Below are 25,039 nucleotides of genomic sequence, written 5' to 3'. Positions count from 1 at the left end.
GTTGTTTACATTATCATTCTGAACCAGGAGATCTCATTTTAAGAACCTACATACTGCTGGACAGATTATCAATATCCTTTCTTCATCTAATGCTCTGCTGCTAGCTATAGCTCTTGCTTACATGGTAATTAAGAGAAAGCATGAGATGCATTTTTAGATACACCCTTCACATTTTCAAAATCCCAACTTTTTGTCCCTGGTATGTTGGCAAGAAATAAGAATTGATACAATCAGCCACCTCTCCAAAAACATGAGCAAACAGCACACTGCATTTACTGCAAATAAAATTAACACAGCAGCTACAGGTTAAACAATCCTTCTCCAGCAGGCCTACTGTTCACAGTATGTCTTTCTAAATCAATTTTCTAACCAGAGACATTTTACAGCCCTAATCATACACTTCATTTATGACTCAATTTGGAAAGGAAGGTATCATGCATTTCCCAAACCATTTTCACATAACCAAAAGCATATTTCTAAAGCTTAAAGCAAGAACTACCAACAGTGTTAAGTGAATTTACAACTTATTTTTTCCTTCCATACTCAGTATCTGTTCTGTTTGTAGCAGATGTCCAAGGTCAAGTATTTGGGATCTTTACCTAGCTAAAAACGTTTCTGAGTGGTGTTGCAGCCAGCTCAAATGTCCTCTTACTGTCAAACACACTAATAGTCCTGAACTGAGCCAAAAACTTACACCAAATGATGTAATGATGATGATCTTACAACTAAAGATGCATTTTTTCAACTTAAAGAAAAACTGAATGCTTATTCACACAGAAAAGTACAACATTTGAGTTCAAGAAGTGCAAAATTCGTATTTAATTTTTGAATATACTTAGAACACGTAGAGTTATAAAGCAGAAAATATCTCTGTCAAATGACAGCAGAAAAAATATTTATAAATACCTGGATTTTTCTGGGTACACACTTGTGTTTCTTTCCTCTTCCTGCTACAGTCCAGCAGGTAATTATCAACCTTGATTGCAGACAGCTTCTTCTCATCCACAAGCTTCCTAATAGGAGCCAGCTGCCAAGCTCTGAAAATAGCACCTGGCTGTTCTAAGAGGGGAACAGCAGCAGCCTAGCTTCTGGAGAGTCTCACTTTAGCTAAACAAGACCATTTTCATCCAGTTACTAATGATGTTTAAAGAGTTATCTATTTTTCCAAGATCAGTTATCTTAGTTAGGTACATTATGAAGTATCTAGTTACTTTCCATTTAAAAATAGTTATACATTTTTGAGGTAGAAAATACTTCCTTTCTTAGTTTTTCTGTATCTACCACAAGTTACCCCCTCTACCAAGATGGTGATGAAGAGGGATTTATTTATTGATGGAGCTGGGATGTGTAGGGGCTGTGCTAAATTCTCCTAGTAAATACCAGCACGATTTAACTTCCCAGCCAGCCCTCCTTACCTCCAGGATCTGTTGGTGGTAACTTGCTGGTTGTACTCCACCAGCTGCACAATGAGTGCTTCTATTCCTCTCTTGCTATCTTCAAGCTCCCACAGGTCTCTCAAGATCTGAAAATATTTTCTTTTCTCTGCAGAAAAGAATAGGACTCCCATTTGGGACTCCAGTCCAGGCTGCAGCACGGCAAGGGCAGGAGGCAACAAGCCCCAGAGGCCAACGCTGCGGGGTGAGGGACCAGGAAAGGTTCCCTGCTGGAGTACCTGTGCTTTTGAAGGGCCACCACACACTGTGAGAAGCCAGGGGTGGAGGCATTCAGCTTAAGTAAAACTATTTCCTGACAAGGAAGATGGTTCTAAGCTTGCCTTTAAGGTAGGCACCAACAGCTGCTAACAGAAAGAAGACTTCAGAGGGTTTATAGAAATAATCATAATTTCTGGATTTTATGCAGTTTAGCCTAATGCAACCAGGTAGTTCTACCTTATGTTGACTTTATTTAGGCAAGTAAATATGCAGTATAATTATTCTGCAGTAAGTTTGTCTATTTATCCTCATTTTTCCCCAAAGTTGTATTCTCATTTCTGAAATGGCAGCCTCCAGTCTTGGCGGGTGAGTTGTGTGGAGGGGGATGTTAACAAAAAACTTTCTCTTGACAGAAAAACATTATTTAGGCAGATCACAAACCATGTTTATGAAGGCCTAAGAAACAATGGAATGAGAATTTCTCTCCTTGGACTTACCCTACCCAGAGGCAGTGAAGTCAGACCTGTTACACCGTCACTGCTGAGTGCTTCTGAAGAAAACCAGTGCAGCAACTTTAGGGATTACCAGCTGACTGTACTTCTGTGTAGTGCTGCTCTTTGTACTCTGTCTGCCCTCCAGGACAAATCTGCTGTTCACTAGGAACTCTTCAGATCACCTCCAAGGAAGCATCTGCAATGATCCTCTAATGCAGAAAGACCCAGTCACTAAGATTTTCTCCAATAAAACAATTTTTCATACACAGAACACATGCTTGTCTGTTCAGGGTATGTATGAGAACAGAATGAGGGGTTGTTTCCACATTTTGGGGAACTGCTTCTAGCAGCAATTAGAACTTGCTTCCAGCCCCATCAGCTCCATAAATGTGCAGAAGCAATACATCTGAGCTATAGCAACAAGTGACCAACCTACTTCAAATTTAAACCAAGGGGAGCATTTTATTCAAGTCTTCTGAGAAACCTGCTTTCAAAGATGTCGACACTTCTAAGGAGGTAATAAACACTTGGATTTCCATTGCCATCCACTGATTTCCACAGTGTTTTCATGTGGTATAAGGAGCTGATGCTAGTCCCAAAGCAGATCAGGCTTCCAGCATTTTATGTGTAATACATGCTGTTCTGGAGCTATAGAAGTGAAAACATCAAACCTCGGATACAAAGCACAATGAGTTTGCTTTCACGAGCCTAAGGAATGAAGCGTTGTTGTTCCTCATGTTTGTAAGCCAACTTCATTAGATGAGAAACTCAGACGCCCCAGCCTAGAGAAAGATCACCTGCCCAGCTATCAAAAGTGATGATGTCAGTATGCGATGGTTAATTTAGGGAAGTAAGGCTGAAGAATTGATTTTACTTCACTTGTGTGAAGCACAAAACCAAAATCTTCTCGTGGTTTATTTTCAATTGCTTTGAATCAAATAATCTTAATGTAAAATGTTTTGTTTTGTTTTGTTTTTTCTCAAAGATTAATAGTGATTTGAACATAAGATGACATGTGTGCACAAGAATGGTGCTGCATGAATCATAGAATCATAGAATATCCCAAGTTGGAAGGGACCCATAAGGATCATCAAGTCCAAATCCTGGCACCACACAGGTCTGCCCAAAAGTTTAGACCATGTGACTAAGTGCACAGGCCAATCGCTTCTTAAATTCAGACAGGCTTGGTGCAGTGACTACTTCACTGGGGAGCCTGTTCCAGTGTGCTTCACCCTTTATGGGTGAAGAACCATGTTCGCCCTCCTCTGGACACTCTCCAATAGTTTAATGTCCTTTCTGTACTGTGGTGCCCAGAACTGCACACAGTACTCGAGGTGAGGCCGCACCAGCGCAGAGTAGAGCGGGACAATCCCTTCCCTCGACCGACTAGCAATGCCGTGCTTGATGCATTCCAGGATACGGTTGGCCCTCCTGGCTGCCAGGGCACAGTGCTGGCTCATATTCAACTTGCTGTCAACCACAATCCCCAGATCCTTCTGTGCAGGGCTGCTCTCCAGCGTCTCATCGCCCAGTCTGTACGTACAGCCAGGGTTGCCCCGTCCCAGGTACAGGACCCGGCACTTGCTTTTGTTAAACTTCATGTGGTTGGTGATCGCCCAGCTCTCCAATCTGTCCAGATCTCTCTGCAAGGCCTTTCCACTCTCATCCGAGTCCACAACTCCTCCAAGTTTGGTGTCGTCAGCAAATTTGCTCAAAACACCTTCTAGTCCTACATCCAAATCATTTATGAAAAACATTGAAGAGGACTGGCCCTAAAATGGAGCCTTGAGGGACCCCACTAGTGACCATCCACCAGCCAGATGTGGCCCCATTTACCACAACCCTTTGAGCCCTGCCCATCAGACAATTGCTCACCCATTTTATGACGTTTTTGTTTAGCTGTATGCTGGACATTTTGTCCAGTAGGATCCTATGGGAAACCGTGTCAAAAGCTTTGCTGAAGTCCAAAAAGATCACATCAGCTGGTTTCCCTTGATCGACTAGATGGGTGATCTTATCATAAAAGGAAATCAAATTTGTTACGCAGGACCTACCCCTCATGAACCCATGCTGGCTGGGACCAATGACTGCATTGTCCCCCAGGTGCGCTTCGATAACTTCAAGGATCATCCTCTCCATAATTTTACCAGGCACTGACGTGAGACTGACAGGCCTGTAATTGCTAGGGTCTTCTTTCTTACCCTTCTTGAAAATTGGCACAACATTTGCCAGCTTCCAGTCCACTGGGACCTCTCCAGATTCCCAAGATCGTTGAAAAATAATTGAGAGATGTCCCGCGATGACGTCAGCCAGCTCTTTAAGCACCCTGGGATGAATCCCATCCGGACCCATGGACTTGTATGGATCCAGGTGGAGCAGCAAATCCCGCACACGTTCAGGGTCGGTTGGGAGTTTGTCATTCCCACCGTCATGGTCCTCCAGCTCTGGGTACCCTGGGTCCCGAAGACCATCATCAGTGTTGAAGACAGAGGCGAAGAAGGCGTTAAACGTCTCTGCTTTGCCTATGTCATTGTCTGTGAGGAGACCCTCCCCATCTAGTAGTGGACCTATGTTTTCTTTGGTTCTCCTTTTTCTGTTCACATATCTAAAAAAACCTTTTTTATTGTCTCCCACAGACATGGCCAGCTTCAACTCTAGTTGGGCTTTGGCCACACAAATTTGCTCCCTACAAACACAAACAGCATCCCTGTATTCCTTCCTCGTCACCTGACCCTCCTTCCAGCAGCCGTACACTTTCTTTTTTCGCCTAAGCTCCAGTAGAAGATTCCTGGTCAGCCAGGCCGGCCTTCTGCCCCGCTTGCCTGACTTCCGATATTTTGGAATCGCCTGATCTTGTGCTTTTAGGAGGCAGTGCTTAAAGACTGACCAGCACTGATGGACGCCAATGCCTTCAAAAGCAGTTTCTCAGGGGACCTTGCTGACTAGCTCCCTGAGCAGCCTGAAGTCTGCTTTCCCCATATCCAGGGCTGAAGTTTTGGTGACAGTTTTCCTTCTGTCACCATAAATTCTAAACTCAACCACTTCATGGTCACTATGACCAAGACGGCCGCCAATTGCCACGTCTCCCACAAGACCCTCTCTGTTCTCCAGCAACAGATCTAGGAGGGCACCTTTCCTAGTTGGCTCTCTTAGCACCTGCACCAAGAAGTTATCATCTAGGTGCTTTATGAACCTCCCGGACTTGCTCGTGTCAGCCGTGTGGTGATCACAGTTGACATCTGGCAAGTTGAAATCCCCCATAAGGACAAGGGGAGTTGATCTCGAGGCAATGAAGGGTATATGTTTCTGGTCTGTTTCCCACCCATCAAAATGCCAAGAAGAAAATGTAATTGATCAACATTTTATTTAACAAAAAGATCAGTTATCCAACATTTAATGGTATCAAACCCAAAAAATAGTTTTCTGCATTTTCTATAACAACTGTATTAAAAATCAGTATAAAATGTTTTCACCCAACTGAAGTATCAGTTTTTAAAGAGCATCTCAGGGAGCTTATAACCCACATGTACAGATGAAGAAAAGCAAGAAACTAGACACAAAGCATATAAGGAAACACAACTCCCTTTCTACTTGTCTTTGACAGTGTTGCTCTATACGTATTTGTGCTCTTTACATGTAGTGTACTGAGGGGGGATCATAGAGCTTTCCAGAAACATGACTATTTAGCATATTTTTCTATTAAACAGCTTCCTACATTTATAGATTTAATTGGTGATTTTATCAAGAGTTCACATAATCTAAACAGCACTCCCAGGACTCATTTTGTATCGAGGGAGGGATATGCCAGAACATTCGCAGGTGTAAACAGCTGAGTCTGTTTCTTGATTTTATCACTGTCTTTTTGTTTGTTCACCATGCCAGACTGCTCTGCTGCATAAGCTCTAAGTAACTCCTTAGTCTAACAATTCCCAAAATAGGAGACAGAAGCCCAACGTAAAATCAATTGTATCCAGTATTTATGACAGTATTTGGACCCTGTAATATTAATATTTAAAGTCTAACAAAACTATAAATAAGGTTGCAACTATAAAGGTTTGGGAATCACTGATCTAAATAAACACTGTTTTAACAGGCCAGCAAGAGTCAAGGTTATTAATTGAATATATACAGATGGTAGCAAACTCATTTCATAAAGTAAAAACCCAACGCATACATGGTTACAATTCCAGGCCTGTTTAATTCACAGCTTATGGAAATTTTGCAATGGCATGGCTATCATTTACATGTTCTGCTATTTGTAAATCAAGGGCTCCTGCTGGCAAATATTCCTATGAGTTTGTTCCATTACTGGAAAGAGTGCTCGTGCCTTCTGAAAGGAACTGGGATCAACTGCTGACAATTTTGACAGGTTATTTTCATGGGGGATATTTTCTGGTTTGTTCTGCTGCAGAAATACTTCAGATACAGAAGGTTTCTTAAAACTCTTTTAAAAGCACTCTCTAGTTTTCTCCCTGCCACCCATCCAAGTGACTGTGTAGTGTTCAATGATGATTTCTAATCTTTAACATAAAAACAGACCACATGCTTCATGATGTGTCTGGCAGTACACTCTATCAGTTTATACATCCTGTCTTAAGGCACTTACTGCTGTTTTTTATTTTTACATACACCTGACAATTCCAACTGAAAATCTCTTCCTATTTTAACAGTCTACCCAACACATGCATGGGCACACACAGGCTGAGTGCTAACCTTTCAGAAATATGCTTGCTTAAACCCTTTCCAGTACATGCATCCTAGGAGTAGGTCAGCTCAGTGCTCTTTGCTCTTCATAGCTTTACAGTTCATCATGTTCCTCTTTGGCCTCCTGGTCTTTCAACTTGAATTCTTCAGCGGTAACTTTACCATTTCCATCCCGGTCCTGATTGGTGAACATATTTTTAACAATCTTTTCAAAATCAAAACCAGGAGCTAGTTTTCCTTTGCCGGAATCAACTTGAGCTTGAATATATTCTGAAAACTGCATGGGAAAGGAGGAGAAAACAGCTCACAATGCAACAGACATTTAGAACTGAAGAGAGAATTCTTACAACTTAATTTAAGCTAATTAGGACAGACACATGAAGTTAAATCACACTATGTGGAGCTCAGCAAGAAGTTCCTCATTTATTCCAGTGGGTTCTGGACCCGTATTAAGAAAATTGATTTCTCATAATTTAGGGTGGGTTTTTTTTTTGATAATTTACGGAAGATAAGTTGAGTGACTTAGGACCACGTACATGGAAAGAGGGAGGATAATTCTGCATGCTGATACAAGAAGTTCACATCGTAATACAGGCTCTACCTGCGTCTTAGAAGAAGTAACACACAAGAAAAAAAAATGAAACACAGGAATGAGACTGGAAGCATCAGTATACCATCAGATTTGTTAAAGTGGCTTCAGGCATTATGCCTTTCATTCAATTCCCGTAACTTTGATGGGGTGATGAGGGATGAAAAGGTTGTCAGGTCGCAAGGTTAGTTTTCCCTAAAAATCCTTTTCCTGATACATACGAAGATGTTACTCAAGGTGATTAGACAACATCTGACAGAAGTCATGCTGGTGGCTTAGCATAAACAAAAAGCCCACAATCAAACACAGTTCTTCCAATTGCTGTGATCTACGGCCCTACTTGTTAAATAAGCTTCAGCAACGAGAGATATTTTTGACATTCATTTACACTTTTTAGGCCAAGCACCCTCTCCCATCGCCCTGGCTCCCCTCCTTCCCCTCCTCACTAGATATATGGATATCAACATCCCACCTCATTTGTTCTCTGGACTGATAAACTCTTTTCTCCTCTGCAAAGGCAGAAATGAAAATAAACACAAGGGAGAGAAGATGGAGAAAGAAGGAAAATAAAAAGGTGGAAGAGAGTGCCAAGAAGAGGAGAAATAAGGTTTCAATTTAACCCCATCAGTTTGTTAAAATGCTGAAAGTCATCTCATGCTATTTCACAGGTCCACAGCCTGCGCCATGAGTGCTGCATGCAGCACTGCTCCAACAGGGAAGGACACAAAACATAAAGACATAAATGCAACAAAGAAGACTGAAGAGAATAATAAAAAATAAAATTAAAAAAAAATACAGACTCAGTTAAGAGAAAACACAAAGGAAAACCTCAGAGAGATTTATATAATACAAGGCGGCGTGGCAAAGGAAAGTGAGTTTCCATTAGGGCCCCCAGAGGCATTCTCACACCAGAGACTTGTAGCACAAGCAAGGAGGGGGAAGGACTCGTTCACACAGCACACAATTCACCTTTGGAGGTTCCAGAAGGGAACAGACAGCTCCTGGATACACTGGTACACTTTGGATCAAGAATTCACCATAAACCTCCCATCAGCAGACACTGTGAAGGCTGATGCAGTGAAGGATCACTGAACACTAACTTTACTTCTTATGCCTGTTCCTACGGATCTGCTGTTGACCACAGCAGGAGACCACAACAGTAAACAGTCTTAAGTAGTATGGCCATTCTTGTATTTTTTTCTTTCCACTTCTCTGACGCTAATTAAATGTATTTTAACAGACACTCTGGCTTCCTGTTACCTTGACAACCATCATCACGTGAAAGAAGACAAGCGAAGCGAAGCAAAGATAGACTGCATTCTTCAATACCTGACTACCTTGGTGATGGCAATAAGGAGAAAACCACTGGAAGTGTTTTCACTTAGCTTAGCTTACCTCCTCCAAAAGAACCTCTCCATCGTGATTCTGGTCTATTTCTTCAAAAAGATTGGGAGAGACTTCACCGTTCCATACAAACATGTATCCTTCAGGCAAGCCAGACACCAGCTCCAGCAGTTCAATATCAAAAACTAACACAGCACTACCAGGCACTTCTCCTTCTGTCACAACAAATGGCAAAGAGAGGTATTTATCCTCACTTACATTGAAGAGTACATTTCCTTTAAGTCCATAATAATATTTCTCTTCCAGCTCCAATGGCTGCTTCTGTACTATGATCCCAAAGCCCTGGGATTCCAAGCTCACCAAACCTTTCTGTTCCCTTCAGCAGAGGTGAACATAACATAAAGGAGGAGTTCATAATAAAACTGCATCTGTTATTTTTTTATTTTTTAATTTTTTTTTTACTTATAAAGCAAAAACTGTGGGAATTAATTAATTTTCCTTTATCTTGACAATACACTGTATATCCAGGTGGTACTGACAGACTCAACGGTATTGTAACTGCTAGGTATATTACTTCAATGAAACCACAGAAGGAGTTTAATTTATACTTGAAAAAGTTGAATGGAGGTCACCTCTAACTTCTGTCCAGCAGCAAACAAGAAACAATCAAAGTCTTCAGATTTGTGTGCATATACCAAAACAGTAACAATCATGTAATGTTTCAGACCATGGATTATCAACTGCAATTTGTATGATCCCAAATACCTATCACTGCTATATTCATAATGTTTTTTTAACATAACTTTTTTTTTCCCATTTTATGATGAAATTTTCAATTTCTTATTTATAATCACATGTTTTTATACAATGGTGTAAAATGCTGCATATTCCTAATAGTCATAATTTTTCATTCATAATTCTTTTGGAAACCAGGTACAAGTGAAAATGCTTCTTTATCTCTTATCACAAATTAATTCTCCATTAAATTTGACGTGTGATGTCTGACAGTCTTTGTCAAATACAAACTGCTCTGGGGGTATTCAAGCTTACAACTTATGCAACCATTTCCGTATTAAACCAGAGCTTATTGATCCTGGTGATCTCACGATAGACTCCTTTCCCTCAAGTCTTTAACTCAGAAGGCCAACAAAAACCATATATACTGGGATATGAAAGTTCTTGTCCCTTTTATACTGTTCTTTTTAATTATTGTTACCTTTGTCGTTAAAAATTGATAAGCCTCAATGTTCTGAAACAGGGATTCCCTAGCTGCCTTAAATGTATTATTGCTGGGGTTTCAACAGCAGTGGTAAACAGTTTCACATCTTACATTCAAATTATGTAGTTTCTGAATTTTGAGTGTTCCTTGAATTTTCTAACAAATTAGAGCTGAACTGTTCCTTTCAGTTTTGTTTCCTGCATAACATATTGTATGTTGACGAGCGAGTACCCCATTCCCTATTAGTGAGAACTGTGTTTACATCCCTCTGCAACACCAGAGTGTCTGGAGCATTCCGCTTTGACAAAGCAGCATCACTGGGGCATGTGTTCCCTTTAGTACTGGGTAAATCTTTATACTGGCCACAGTAGTAATATGACTTGAAATGCAACACAGACAGTATGTTCATTTCACTGGGGAATGGGAGGACTGTCTAAAATAATAAAATAAACTCTAAAAAATAATATTCAATCAGATAAGAGATACTCGCCTTTTATCCTAATGCACAGCAAGTAGCACAACCTGCATACATGCACTTCAGCTGCTCCAGAGACGCTAAGTGGATGTGCAGTAGGTTACTGCACTTACTTACCCACTCCATCTTCCCCATAACCAAGATGAGGTGGAATAACGACGGTGCGTCGTTCTCCAACACACATATCTTGAAGGCCCATGTCCATCCCCACCACCACCTGTCCAGATCCCAGGACTATATTGTAGGTCCTGCCTAGACTGTGTCTGAGGGAGGGGAAAAAAAAAAAAAAAAAAAAAAAAAACACAACTCAACATACTACAGAGAGTTTCTGTTGTTCAAAATTACCACATAAGGAGCAGTTCTAGTTAGCGTTCTGTCATTGCCCAGAATCAACTTCATGCCCAATGTTCTACCCAGCAGTTACCTGAAGTTGTTCTCATGGTAGCAATATAGAGACAACACAAAACAGAAGTATCCCTACTGTTGACAAGTCATCTGGTATTAATTATATGTTACTTGAATGAAATCCACTTAGAATCATTAATCCTGCCAATTAAATCCCCAAAGCAGTTTATCTCTAAACAAGAGCTTTTGCATTTCAAGTATTTTCAACTCAACCAAGTTGGGATTTTTAGCAGATCTAAAGTTTTTCCAGATGATCTAGATCTAGAGTTTTTCCAGATGTCCCAGAACTACAAACCTATGAGGATTTGGATGCATTCACATGGATCAGCCATTCCTTTAATGTTAATCATTCACTATGATGAGTGAATTATCACGACAGCTGGGAAGAATATCACTGTTACCTAACCATATTATTTTTTGAATTATACCTTGCTGCTGGTAGCTCAGTTCTAAAATTATAAATTATCAAGAGTTAAAAACCCAGAAGTTAAGCACATATTGTGACTCTAAAAGAACAGTGCTATGTTAAGACTTAGTACGTGGTATGCACCACAACAGCAGAACCTTTTCTTCTGTCAGCTTCCTGTCTTTGACTATTTGGCTTGGCTGTACCACTGCAGGACATGCCTGTACAACAGAGTATTATTTGCAAAGAAAACAATTCAGTGGATAGGAGACCAGCCTTAAAATTAGAAGTACAAGATTCGTTATCTTTGATGCTCTCTAAACTGCTTTTGATAAGACAGTCTCAGCATCCCTTGGTTCCTTCTACAAAATGAGAATTGAGCATTTCTGCCATATAAAAGGTGTTTTGAAGCTGAACACATTACTTGTATACATACCTGACTACAGTATAACATCATGTGCTTCGACGTAAGCCAGCTTTTCAGTTCTGCAAGCTATTCTGTGCACTGTGAAAATCGAGCTGCTTCCTGTATTAATTATAACCTGTTTAAAAATAGCTTTCTCCAACTACCATTCCAAAAATAAAATATTATTTAGATGACTAACGCTATGCAAAATATGAAAACAGAAAAACAAGCTAGCGAAAGTATTGTAGCTGCAGCAAACAGTGCTGTGGATTTGCTTTAGTTGGATATGAGACAGACCAGAGCAGTCCCTGACTTCCTCATAAACCTACTGTCAACAGGAAGGAGGAAGAGGAATATTATCATCACAGGCATAACCAACCTGATGATTTCTCCACGCTGACACTGTACTGCAACAGTACAGGACAGGGAAATCAGCACCCATGTGTGGGACAGACCTGATGGCGACCACTTACTGTACAATGCACTCAAGCTGGCTTTAGCAAGATCACGCTGAGTGCTTCTCAAACCTCTCTCAGGAGCACTGAATCAGCAGGGTGCAAATCCTACCCATGAAACTGAACATACTTAGTTCATTCGCACAGAGCCCTGTGTGTCACTCTGTTATGACTGCCCGGATTCCTGAATTAGCCCATTTGAACAAAATGCCATGCAGACAACCTGTTTCATCACTCTGCTTGTAGTGTTTATGTTCTTTTCAACACATTCCTACATCCTCTATGTTCCTGGTTCTCTCTCTATGAGAAACGGTCTTTCTTTTCCTCTTCCTACACATCTTAGACAAACAGACATAAAAAGAAAACCACATTCTAAATAAATGCTCAATTTTTTAATTAAAAATCCTTTACTCTCTTCCAGCCTGCTTTGTATGCTATTCATTCTGCCTTCACAGCTGCAGGGGGCATTTTCTTTAACACATAACATACTTACGTTGAGTCTAGCAAAGTACCATCCAGGAGTGAAGCGTTGTAGTGATATTTCAGGTAATCTCCTTTCTTACTCAACACGGTGCAGTTGGAAGGTTTGTAGTTGACAGTAATGCTGACCGAGTCTGAGGGGTTGTGGAAGTCAACCACGTGTATGTCAAAGACCAGCACTGCAGATCCTGGAATCTTTCCTAAATAGGAAACAAATTAGGACAAGTAGAAAAAGAAATGGTACCCAAAAGGGCTTATGATGACCACATACTGTACCCAGTAGGAATATAAATTCCCACTATGTCCTCTACTGAGTCATCTTGCTCTTCTTGTTCAGAACTAAAGGATTGCACCTCTGCTATATGGAACAGCTGCAAGCTGCATCCAGTGTAGGACAGAGAACTAGTGGAAAAGCCTTGAACATGCACTCAGTTCCATAGTGAAGGAAAAATTTCCATTATTCTGAATTGGAGAATTAGGCAGAAATGAAGCAACAAGCATGTACTTTCTGTGACCACCCTAAATGACTGACTGTTGTTTCATGTACCAATTCATTATCGATCGTCAGAATTCTTTAGGACTTCTCGTGCTTCAAGGAATGCCATTGTGTCTTAAAAGTTACATTTTCCTAATATGTCCTGATAGCAAGCAACTTCTTCCCCCCACTTCCCAGGATAATGTGCAATTGCATTACCAGCAATGCCAGACACATCCAGAGACAGCAATGGATTTTGTTGGTAGAGAAGTCTTAATTCCCAAATCAACAGCACAGAATTTGCATCCACAGAAGAGAGGCTTCTCTTCTAAGTCACTTTTTCCAAATAACAACCCCAGAGGTACCTTTGGAAACACCAACCACAAAACTGTGATTGGCTAGAAGTGTTATCGTATTTCAACCTCTCACTGCAATCTTTTTAGGTATTAATGAGTCTTCCCAAAGGAATTTTAATTGTATGTTATACATACACAGATACTTTGCTGTTACATGCATCCACTGTTTACAGAGGCGGCTTAGGAGTCCACAAAACCTGTGGCTGTGGAAGGAACGGGGAAGAAAACTTAACACAATGAATTCCTTTAGCGTACAGCACTTGTTAAGATACACAGGAAGGAAGGTCACACCGCAGAGTTCCTGGCATCCAAGTACCAGTCCGTCTGCAACACTGATTATCCAAATGATTTCAGGTCATCAACTACCAGTCTGCTTGAAATACTAATTATCCAAATGATTTCAGGTCACCAATTACATGAGAAACTGTCCTGTATTCCTATTGTCCTGCCTATTAGCTAATTAAAATAATTTTGCACATTCTGGGTGTAATCCTGTTAGTTGTGTGCCCACAAAATAATGAACTAATTCATAGACCTTTCAAATGCCAAAAAAGTGGAACAAATACTTTATGTATTTTAACTACATAAAACTGCACTGAACAGCAAAGGAAACATCATTAATTATGTAAGCCTTGAATGAAAAGCCAAGCTCACCTCTTCCTTCTTCTCCATACCCAAGATGAGGAGGGATTATTATTCTTCTCTTTTCACCAGTGCACACACCTAGCAAACCTTCATCCATCCCAGCAATCACATAACCCTTCCCGACATAGGTGTCATACGTACGATTTCGTGAGTAGCTGTGGAAAAATATTTTCTTTTTAGCAGTGGCCCATGCTCCAGAAAGCACAGAATTTTGCAATCTTGCAACACAATTCTTAAACCAATTAAGGTCAAGCACATGGTCATTAGCTGTCACCAGAGAGGCACAATGCAATCACCATGTTCGATGTACCTAGGCCACCACGTTTCATCAGTCATTGATGCATATGCGTCATTTATCAACCAATACTGGGACCCTGGCTAGGGAACAGCTTGTTTGCAAATGCATTTCTACTTCATATTGACAAAACAATCTCACCTATTTCTACACTTTATTACAGCATGATTTCTGTTGAGTTTAAGTAGCTGACAAAATTAATTTTCTCCTTTAAATTTTCCCCTGCCCTAACTCTATTTTAATACATGCTTATCAACTAGATATAGTTTAGTGTAATTTTTGTGAGACACCTACCTCATTTTGCAACCACAGCTATGTAGTTGAACTGCTACGAGCTGCAGGTGGGATAAATAAGCTCTCCTGGGATGCACAGCATTAAAATGAGTCATGACAACAAACCAGTATCAACACTATCCCTCCCTTCTTAACTATGTCAATCACTTAAAATGTTGGTTGAAGGATCTGCTTCAACACCTAAGGTAAGAATAAAACAAGCCTACAACAACAGATGACATTTATTAGAAGGATGTGTCTGCCTTCTGCCTTTCTTCAAGGCATGTTACATGAAGGTACAATACAAAGAAAGGAAGGCAGAAAGGTTTTAATTCATCTTTACAAGGTAGCTCTTGGAATGAATGACACCAGCACTGAACCTTAGTTAATTCAGAGGCTTGCTGAACTGGTCTAAGTTCAGATGGCCCTGGCTGAGTTTCCCAGGATCTGTTCTGCAGCTGAATGTTGCAGAGAAAGAAATGAAAGAAAAGATTATTAGAGTTCTTGACCCCAGCCATTAGCTGTGCTTTTGGCATGCTCCCTGTAGTAGTGACAATTTCTTTCTTGGTCAGCTCCAAGGCTTTCAATAACTACTGTTAGCTGCTCTATTTCTTTACGGGCTTGTTAGACACGGGGCTTTCTTGGAAATTCTGCAGGAAGCCAGGACGTGACACTCTAAGGAATAAACCTCGTAACAACTGTCAGCTCTTTAGGATGATGAAGAGGCTACTGTCTACAAAGCATTTATTACTATTTACTGACAACAACCCTAATATAAATACAACAGCCACTTTCAAAATTTTTTAATCACAACAGAAAAGACAACACCCATTTACTTCTCAAAAAGAGAAACATTCCGGCCAGGTGCACTGTGGATAAGCTAGAAGTGCTTAACTTACATTTTTTATAAGCTGTAAATTAAGATCTACACTGATGGCTGGCCTCCTGCTTTCTACCCTCCCACAAAGCAAGGCAACTGAATGGGGAGATCAAGGCTGACTGTGAGCCTTACTGCATCTGAGTTCAATTATTTGAGATACAATTCCCTGACTCCTCCTCATAGAAAGTTGTACACATGGCATACTACTCAGCTGATGTTTGCAAACTGATCCTGACCTTCAAGCAGCTGTAGAAGTATGAAACAATCTGCTTTGAGTTTAGTTTGCAAAACATTTTACAGTGTCTCATTCTCAATTCTTGTTAGCTACTCATAACAGCTTTTCTGAAAGCAGGTGTAGTAAAATAAAGTATTTTTCATTAAAGAGCAAAAAAAAAAAGTCAGGAAGCTACAACGGGATTATTCATCATATAATTCTGCACGTGGTGCTAATGTACCCACAGCACTTTGAATATGAAGTGACAGTGAACCTTCTTCCTTTATCACAGAAACCCTGTTGCTGAATTGTGACCCACAATTCTCAGGATGTAAAATGGGAATCGTATTTATTTTCTGTCCCTTCAGTAGTTTTACCTATTTGGCAGATAAACTCAATGGGGCAAAGACTATTCAAGCACACGTCTAAAGCATAGATAGCTCCATAGGATGGATCATGACCCCTAGATGGCGACTCTAACACTGTCAAAAAACAAAATAGGCCTTTGTCTTCCTTCCCATATTGAAAAGATTTGTAAGTTTTTTACTAAGAGAAGACTCCAGCTCCACTCACAAGGAAGGAGTAGCAAAGAATTATATTTATGTATATTATGAACCGGACAGACAAGACAAACTAGAAATGGCATCTGCAGTACTGAACAGTTTGGTTACCTGGAATCAAACAATGTGCCATCCAAAAGTGTGCCATTGTAATGGTATCGGAGGAAGTCTCCTGTTTGGCTTCTCCGCTCACAAGATTCAGGTACTTGCTGGTTCTCAATAGTAATACCATCCTTAGGGTTATGGAGATCTAGCAAAACCACATCAAAGACTAGAGAAGCTTGGCCAGGGATCTCCTTACCTACAAGAATATCAGAGCAGTAAATTGGTAAAACAGACCAGGTGTTCTAAAAGGAGCTTAAACATTTTTGCTGAACAAAATAAAACAAAAACAAATTAGCGTAATCTCTTTCTAGTCAGTTATTTTATGTGTGGGTTTGTCATTTAATTCTCCCATTCAATTATTTCATTCTGTTCCTATTGTGATGACATTACCTCACCAAAAATAAGCCTCTTCAGTAATGCCCACCTTAGTCAATGTACACCAGGTCCACCTGAGCTGCAAGTTTTAGTCTACCAACACACTTATCAAAGTGCGTAAAACATCCATCACTATACAAACATGGTACATTTGCTCTTCCTACCCTGTCCAAAACCAGAGACCACATGATGGAAGCTGAAGAAGGGTAAATTAAGTACCTTAGTGAAGAAATACTTCTCCATTGACACACAAATTATAATATGGATTGCTTTGTCTGAGAACCAATGAGCTCAAGAACTTGTCAAATTTTTAAAACAATCATCTCTGTAGATAACAAAGCTTTGTGGATTTATCACAATAAATGGTAATGAAGGGGTGTGAAACTTTGTACACCATCAAGACATCCTTAAACATTAGAGCAGAGCAAGAATTTAAGCAAGGAAGAATTCCAAACTATACCTAACTGCCCCCTCATTTAACATGGGAACCTCTATATGTGACCTGAAGGCAGTCTCATACGACTAGTAATCCATCTTGTAGCTATTACTGGGGCATTTGTTGCAAAAAAGGAACAAAAGTGGAACTAAATTTTATATATAAGTTTTCAGGTCTCTGTGGCAGTCGCTGGAAGAATTACGCAGTCACACGACTTCCACTTTTTGGAGACATTATTAACCACAGTTGATACTCTCTGAATGAAATTACATTTTATTTTTATCAAAAATATATGTCAACTAAGCAACTCAGTGCTCATGCTATTTTAAAAAAGGTATTTTATAATCAGCCACATAATATATTTTTAACCTCTCTTTCCAGCACTTTGGTCCATTTGTCTGAAATTGGCAGTAATGTTGCCCAAGAATTTAAAATACACAAGGGTCAGGTTTGTTTTAGAATATGGATGTACTGGATAAAAAAGGAGTAACTTTTACCATCTCCTTCTTCTCCATATGCCAGGAAAGGTGGTATCGTGATGATGCGCTTCTCTCCTACACACATTCCCAAGAGACCCTGGTCCATACCAGGGATCAGCCATCCAATTCCCACATAGGTATCGTAAGTTCTCATCCGATTATGGCTAAAAACAAAAAAACAACAACAAGCAAAAAAAGCAATGTAAAGCCATAGGCAGGAACAACAATAATCCTCAAAAGTCACATACTATGCACAAGATATGTCACAACTTGCTGCTCCCAACATATGGTTCATTGAATTGCCAAGGTCTTGCTGAGTAGCATTTTCCAGAGTGCTTAGCTACTTCAGAAACCTTACAGGGGTTTTGATAACATGACTCACAAACATAATGGCAGCTGTTATTAAAGCATCGTTTTCCACAGAACTTCAATGAAATACACAGGCTATAAACTTAATATCTCAGTATGAAAGTGTTAATAGCTCAATGTCTCTAAGAACTCTGCCTGCTTAATTTATAAAGCTTGTATCTGAATTGAATAGCTATGCTGCAGTGGTTACAAAAACTATTAGCTGACTAATTACAGACAGTAATACAAATACAGGGAATGAAATACTACTAAAAAAATAGACCTGGGCTGCTAATACCCACCTAGAAATAACTATTATTGGTTTGAGTCAGTACTGCTGTCTCATAATTTCTGAATAAATTACTGATTTTTATATGATGCTAGCTTTAATTTCCTGCGAAAATTGTGTTTCTGGTCAATTAGCACTAATTGCCATAACAGTAGAGGGGGGAGGAAAAGACAGTTTCAAGTGAATCAGACACCTGCCAAAATACACAAGCACACAAAACCCAGCTGCGCACCTCGAATCAAAGAGGGTCCCATCTAAGAATGTCCCATTGTAATGGTATCGCACGAAGTCAGACACCTGGACTGTCCGAGTGCACTTCTCGGGTTTAAAGTAAGTCTGAACCTGCACTTCATCCTCCGAATTCCAAAGATCTATCAGAAGCACATCGAAATGGAGCACAGCATTGGGGGGTATCACGCCAGCTGAAAAGCAAAACACAAGGGAGTTTGCTTCCTTTTTTCTATAGGACATCAGCAAGAAGTGAATCAATCTGCACATTCCCTAAAGCAATCCATGGGATACGACTCCTTCCTTTTTGTGTTTATAACCCTCTGTATGTCCATCAATCACCCGCACAAGGAGCTATTCAGATGCCTGGTGCTGTACTTACACACGCCTTCATTCCCGTAGGCGAGCTTGGGGGGAATTTTCACGAACCGCCGCTCGTTCACGCACATGCCAACCAGAGCTTTGTCCATTCCAGCAATGAGCTGGCCTTTTCCCACAAACACGTTGAATGTGGATCCCCTGTCATAGCTAAGGAGGGAGAAGCAAGCAGAAAAGTTAGTGGCTCATTTATTCATTAATGGCTTCTGCTTTTGAGAGGTTAACTGTACCCCATCTCCTCCCTGCCTTGTTAGCGTAACTCTATCCAGAGGCAGCTGCCAGGGGAATGAATGGTTGAATCCAAGTGTTTCTGAAACTCCAAGTCAGCCCTCTTCCTGTCCACTGCCCACCATCTACCCGAAATGTGATCTAGTGGTGTGCAACAGTGATCCATCCTGCAGACACCCACAGCCCGTAACTACACGTGGTTAATTCATGCTCTAGTACTATAAGCAGCACTGGAAAATTAAAGACAAAAGAGAAAAAGTAAATGCTATTATAAGGTATGAAAGTATGGCTGCTCCCACAACAGGATCTTATCTTATTGATACCGATAATAAAAAACAAAATACACAAGATCAATAAGCTTTACAGCATGAGACATCATGCTTGGTGACAGTGGCAGAAGAAGAAAGGGAAAAGGTGCCTTTGTGAGTCACAGCTGGGAGATTTGCCAACTGGTTAACTACTTTCTCCTCTACGTTCCCAGCTCTCATTTCCCTAAGACTTAACTAAATACCAAAAAATAGAGGCGTGCTTTAAACAGCAAGTTTGCCAGATCAAAAATCAGTGTATCCAATCAAACGATTCTCTACTGCGATTACCCATCTGAAAGGCAAAATAAATCCCATTTGAAAGGTAAAATAAATCATTCATAAACGCTAATGAAAGTTTTCCACAGAGCACTGAAAGCAGCAGTGTTAGCACAACATAACACCAGCGTTGGCGTAAGTGGTTCCTCTGACCACCTCAAGCCACACAATGACCCCACTCTGCTGCACCTGAGTTACTGCTGTTACTCGTTTCTTAGAGGAATGCATAAACATATGTCAGGATGCATTTCAGAAGCTTTGTGCCTATTTCTAAGCGTTCACTGCTTCCACTTTCTCAAATTCTTATTACAATGTAAAGGACTTTTTTTCTGATAAAAGGCAACATTGGAAAATAATAATAAAATAAAAAAAAGGCTTCTGCCGCTGCCTGCTGAAACACTCTGGAAAGCAGCCAGTGGCTAGATATCACTAGGGAAATGATGTCAAACTTTCCTTCCAAGACTGTGCACATCACTTCCACAACACACTGAGCCTCCTAACAGTCCCAGAGCCTCCAAATCCCTCAAATATTTCACTGAGGGATCTCTCTGTTTGCTCCATGATTTTCTTCTGGCAAACATTTTACTTAAAATAGACAACCCTCTACACAGAGCAGTCACTTTCTGTTCCACCAATATTCCCGCTCCCAGGCAAGGATGGAAAATATTTAAATAAGCTCCTGAAAAACTCTGCTATACATACAAAAACATAATCAAGATGTTAAGATTAATAACATTCTACAAAACCCTCAGAAGTGGTATTTTGTAGCAATTGACAAAGCTTGGCACTACATCTGGGATGATCGTAAAAAAAGTATTCCTTTTTTTTTTCTAAAAATAAACCTAAAATTAAAAAAAAATGTTGATGCAAAGCATAGAACTGAACAAAGCAGTGAATGGACCCTGCGGCTTTGACCAACTGACTTTGCAGATTCCTTAAAGCTGAGCACAGTTCGTTTCTATTAGCAGAATCTACCACATTAACAGCAGATGCATAGGCAATTGGATTCAGACTTAAAAATCCAAATGATTTTGTGGCTATGGAAATAAAAATATAAACACTGATAAAAAGAAATGAATAAAGGACATTAGTTAATTATGTGAAACAGTTGTGATCAGTAAGACTTTGTAAGCAGCCTGTTACTGAGAAGAGCAGTATTTCTACTTTCTGTTTGGAACTATCTGTAGAGAAAGGAAAGTTTAAGCCTCAAGAACATTTTCAGCAGTTGAAGAAGAAACAAAGTAAACCTGCCCTCACTTCAACACCTGAAGTATTTTCAAGGCCAATTTCACACCAGTGTTTGACTACATTGATGCTGGGAAGCACCTTCATAAACTTAAAAAGCAAGTAACAAATACAACTAGTAAAAATGGGTTTTGTAATAGGCTGATTTCAGGTATAAATTGAACATTTTTAACTTGTATGCTAAGTGATAAAGAATTTAAGACAAATATTCCAAAAGATGCCTTCAGTTGACCTACAGAACACAAGAACTCTAAATTTTCCAGTAGCTCCTAAAATGACAGACCACTGTCATCAATCCAAAAAAAAAGTCCCGCAGGTACTGAGTAACAAAAATGTCTGTCGACATGAGCTGCCATCTAGGAAAAAAATGACAAGCTGGCCATAGCCGACTTTTACAGCCTTTTGAAATGAAGATAGCTGTACAAGTACTCAGGTTAGATTGGACTACCATCGTTATCATCTAGTTGGCAGTACTGACACTTAGAGAACCCAAAGTGACAAACGTACAGCTCTGCACAGCCCATTCCCTACCCAAATAATTCACAGCCTAATTACCAGGTGCACAGACTTAAACTCGAGCCCCGTCAAGTGTCCAGCCTCAGCACAGGACTTTGCTGGCATAACTCAGCACACCAGTGAGGGAGGCTAAGTGCGTACTTGTACAAATCAGAAACACATTTCTGCACATGGGGCCGGTTTCCAGAATGTCACATATTTTTTAAATGAGCAGTGAGCACGCTGCCTTTGTGCATCCTCTGTTCTGCACCCAAGGCTGATTTTCCGAGACGGTCGGCTGCCAAGGAGTGCACTGTCCTTACCGGGCTTCTTCCCTGGGACTGCACCAATGCCAGCGGAGCCGCCAGCCGTGGCACCCTGCTCTTGGTGTGGAGCTGCGCTGGTGAAGCGGCACCACCAGCATGCCGAAGCTGGGCCAGCCCAAGAGGAAGCGCTGGCTTTACTCTGAGAACAGCTATTTCCCTAAGGCTAGAGATTTCCCTTGCAGCGCAAGAAAGATTAGCAGGATTACTGAAAATCTAGTTTGTTTTTCCTTCATGAGCAACACTTTGATCAGTGGCAGCGAATGAGAAAACAAACAAGCACTGAGCGGTGCCAGCACCCCTCACAATCTCCCAATCCCACTGTTCGGGCTTCCTGACCCCAAAATAACAGGAGGAAGGCTGCAGGACATTCCACTGCAGATGGGTCACGCTCATTTACAGGCAACTTACACAACTACTTCTAAGTAAGAACTGCTGACAGGACTCTTCTTCTGGTAAAGACTCCTCGTTTCTTGCTCTGTGGTAGGTTTGAGCCTCGGAAGGCCACAGGAGAGGTATGGAAGGAAATGGGCAGCTCCATGACAGGACGTAGCAGAAGGAAAGGGGCAGGATGGCGCTGCCTGCAGTGGCTCGGTGACAAGACTTAGCAGAAGGAAACGGGCAGGATAGTGCTGCACGAAGTGGCTCAGTGACGGGACGTGGCAGAAGGAAGCGGGCAGGTATCGCTGCATGCAGGAGCTCTGTGACGGGACATAGCAGAAGAGGCAGGACAGCGCTGATCGTAGTGGCTCAGTGACGGGACGCAGGCTCCTGTTCTCCATCCTGCCCAGACACCCCGGCGGTCTCCTCTCCAGCAGCACCAAGCCGTGACACTAACACGGTGGCGGCCGCTGGGCTCTCTGCCCCGCTGCCCGGCGGCCCGGGCCCGTCTCTCCGGCCCCTGCCGTCCCTCGGACACCTGCCTCGCCTTGGCCCCGTCCCCGTCCCCGTCCCGTCCCCGGCGCCCCTCGCACCTGGAGTCGAAGCGGGTGCCGTCGGGGAAGGCGCCCAGGTAGTGGTAGCGCACGAAGTCCCCCCGCCGCACCGCCCGCGGGCAGCGCTCGGGCACGAAGCGCCGCTCGACGCGGACGTCGGCCCCGTCCCACGGCGGCTCGGCGGCGGCGGCGGGCACCGGCGGAGCCTGGCAGGCCGCCCAGCTCACCAGCAGCGCCGGCAGCAGCAGCAGCAGCGAGCCGCAGCCCGGGCCCCGCCGCGCCGCCGGCCCCGCCATGGAGGGCGGCGAGGGGTGGGGGGAAGCGGGGCACGGCGCGCACACGGCCGTGAGGGGAAGGCTCCGCTCCTCCTCCTCCTTCTCCTCCGCCTCCCGCTGCCGCTGCACGGCTTGCGGACGTGGATGCCGCCGGCCCCTTTCCCCCAGAATGCTCCCTCCCGCGGCGGGGGAGGAGCAGCCGAGGGGCGGCCAGGCTGTGGGGATGGTGGCCCCGGTGCGACGTGGCGGCACGGGGAATGGCGGAGCCCCTCGCCCGGGGGCTTGGTTGGCGTGTAGAATCGTAAAGGTTGGGAAAGACCGCCAAGACCATCTGGTCCAACTGTACCCCTACCACCAATGTCACCCACTAAACCATGTCCCTCAGCTCCACGTCCAACCTTTCCTTGAACATCCCCAGGGACGGTGACTCCACCACCTCCTTGGGCAACCCGTTCCAATGCCCAACTACTCTTTCTGAGAAGAAATGTCTCCTAATTTCCAAACTGAACTTCCCCTGGCACAGCTTGAGGCCGTTCCCTCTAGTCCTATAACTAGTTATCTGTGAGAAGAAGCTGACCCCCAGCTCCCCACACCTTCCTTTCAGGTAGCTGTAGACAGCAATGAGATCTCACCTGAGCCTCCTCTTCTCCAGACTAAACAACCCCAGTTCTCTCAGCCGCTCCTCATAGGACTTGTGTTCCAGGCACTTCAGCAGCTCTGCAGCCTTTCTCTAGACACACTCCAGGGCCTCGATGTCCTTCTGGCACTGAGGAGCCCAAAACTGAACACAGTACTCAAGGTGCGGCCTCACCAGAGCAGAGTACAGGGGGACGATCACCTCCCTGGTCCTGATGGCTACACTATTCCTGATACAAGCCAGGAGCAATCAACGCTGGTGGCTGGCAACTGCCCATTTTTCATATCTTCTTGATCTTGCAAGCCATGGTAACGAGGAACTTGGGTTTCTTCTCAGTTATTCTAACCAGCTTCAGTGAGGAAACATAGAAAAGCTAGGCATCTGGCCCAGAGCAAGTTAAATAATACTATTATTTTTTGAGAAAGCATTGACTTCTGTGGCACTGCTTTCCTGGTTAAAAGAGATGCCTCTCCCTTTGGGGGTTACTGGTTGGAAATGTGGGGTCACCGGGGAATATAATTTGTATAAGAAGCACTTCTGACAAGATTTTGTTCTTGATAAATTATTAAACAAGTGCTGCTTACGTTTGGATGGACTGATGGAGAATGGAAACTACTAAAGTCAGGCACGCCACTGTGGCGACAAATGCTTGAGTGCCTCGGTCAGCAGGATGAGAGTTCATGGGCCCAGCTCTCCGATCCTGTGCGTCTGACACACAGCTGTTTCGCCCCAGCACCAGAAGGGACACAGCCAAATCAAATATTTTTAGAGTGCTTTCAAAAACTCTTGTATAATATTGACATATTGCCAGGAAATGGCTGCTGCTAGGTGATCTAACCGGTGAAAAAAGCTAGCAACTCATGCAGCTATTTAAAGATAACCAGATTTGTGGTTACAAATCACATCCTCCTTCCAACAATAATCAGGCTGCACATTCCAAATCAGCCCTGTAAAATATCCTTTAAACAACCTGTTTAAATTGTCTGGCAGTTGCCTTGATTTAGATAGCCCTTTTTGATGTTGTTTTGTATAGGCATGAATTATTTTCTCAAGGACAACTCATAGTTCACCACTGGAGCATGTTGACACAACCAACATGAAGATAAAGCTTACACTGCATTTGGCCATTCTTTTTGCCAGCCAGCAACACACCCTTTGTTTATTCCCATTTATTTAAGTTCAATGATTTTAAAGCAATTCCCCTTGGACTCAATTTATATGGAGTTTTGTACTCATTACTCATCATATGCGTCAATAACAGTTCCCCACTTCTGTTGTAATTACCACTGCCTCAAGACTGCTGTAAGTTACGCTGGTGTATACCGGCCCCCAAAAGAGCCACGTGTCAGTTC

At 42.2% G+C, this 25,039-nt stretch overlaps 1 protein-coding gene across 4 annotated transcripts; it reads right to left on the bottom strand.

Moving 5' to 3' along the window:
- Positions 1-5,493: 5,493 nt before the first annotated feature.
- Positions 5,494-23,414, bottom strand: FKBP9 (FKBP prolyl isomerase 9). Of its 4 annotated transcripts, none has more exons than XM_035552578.2 (10): positions 22,815-23,414; positions 18,970-19,115; positions 18,592-18,781; positions 17,741-17,886; positions 16,439-16,628; positions 14,115-14,260; positions 12,643-12,829; positions 10,595-10,740; positions 8,835-8,998; positions 5,494-7,127 (listed from the first exon to the last, which is right to left on the bottom strand). In XM_035552578.2, the coding sequence occupies exons 1-10, from the start codon at positions 23,069-23,071 to the stop codon at positions 6,945-6,947; spliced, it is 1,755 nt and encodes a 584-aa protein (XP_035408471.1). In that variant the 5' UTR covers positions 23,072-23,414; the 3' UTR covers positions 5,494-6,944. The 4 variants fall into 4 exon arrangements, with proteins under 4 accessions (XP_035408471.1, XP_035408469.1, XP_035408472.1 ...); XM_035552576.2 differs by lacking the exon at positions 22,815-23,414 and adding an exon at positions 22,252-22,637; XM_035552579.2 differs by lacking the exon at positions 5,494-7,127 and adding an exon at positions 7,335-7,457 and having other exon boundaries at positions 22,815-23,187.
- Positions 23,415-25,039: the final 1,625 nt, after the last annotated feature.

The sequence above is a fragment of the Cygnus atratus genome, chromosome 2 (assembly GCF_013377495.2).
Source record: "Cygnus atratus isolate AKBS03 ecotype Queensland, Australia chromosome 2, CAtr_DNAZoo_HiC_assembly, whole genome shotgun sequence".
Taxonomy (NCBI): Eukaryota; Metazoa; Chordata; class Aves; order Anseriformes; family Anatidae; genus Cygnus; species Cygnus atratus.
Note: the sequence above shows the minus strand (reverse complement) of the source record. Positions and strands in the feature narration are given on the sequence as shown.

Excerpts from the sequence above, each read along its gene's own strand:
- FKBP9 (XM_035552576.2), bottom strand. The coding sequence starts at position 22,622 with ATGGAGAACAGGAGCCTGCGTCCCGTCACTGAGCCACTACGATCAGCG. Across the intron at positions 16,629-17,740 it reads ATATGGAGAAGAAGGAGATG|GTAAGGAGATCCCTGGCCAA; the intron begins GTAAAAGTTACT and ends ATATTCTTGTAG. Across the intron at positions 12,830-14,114 it reads GTATGGAGAAGAAGGAAGAG|GAAAGATTCCAGGATCTGCA; the intron begins GTGAGCTTGGCT and ends TTTCCTATTTAG.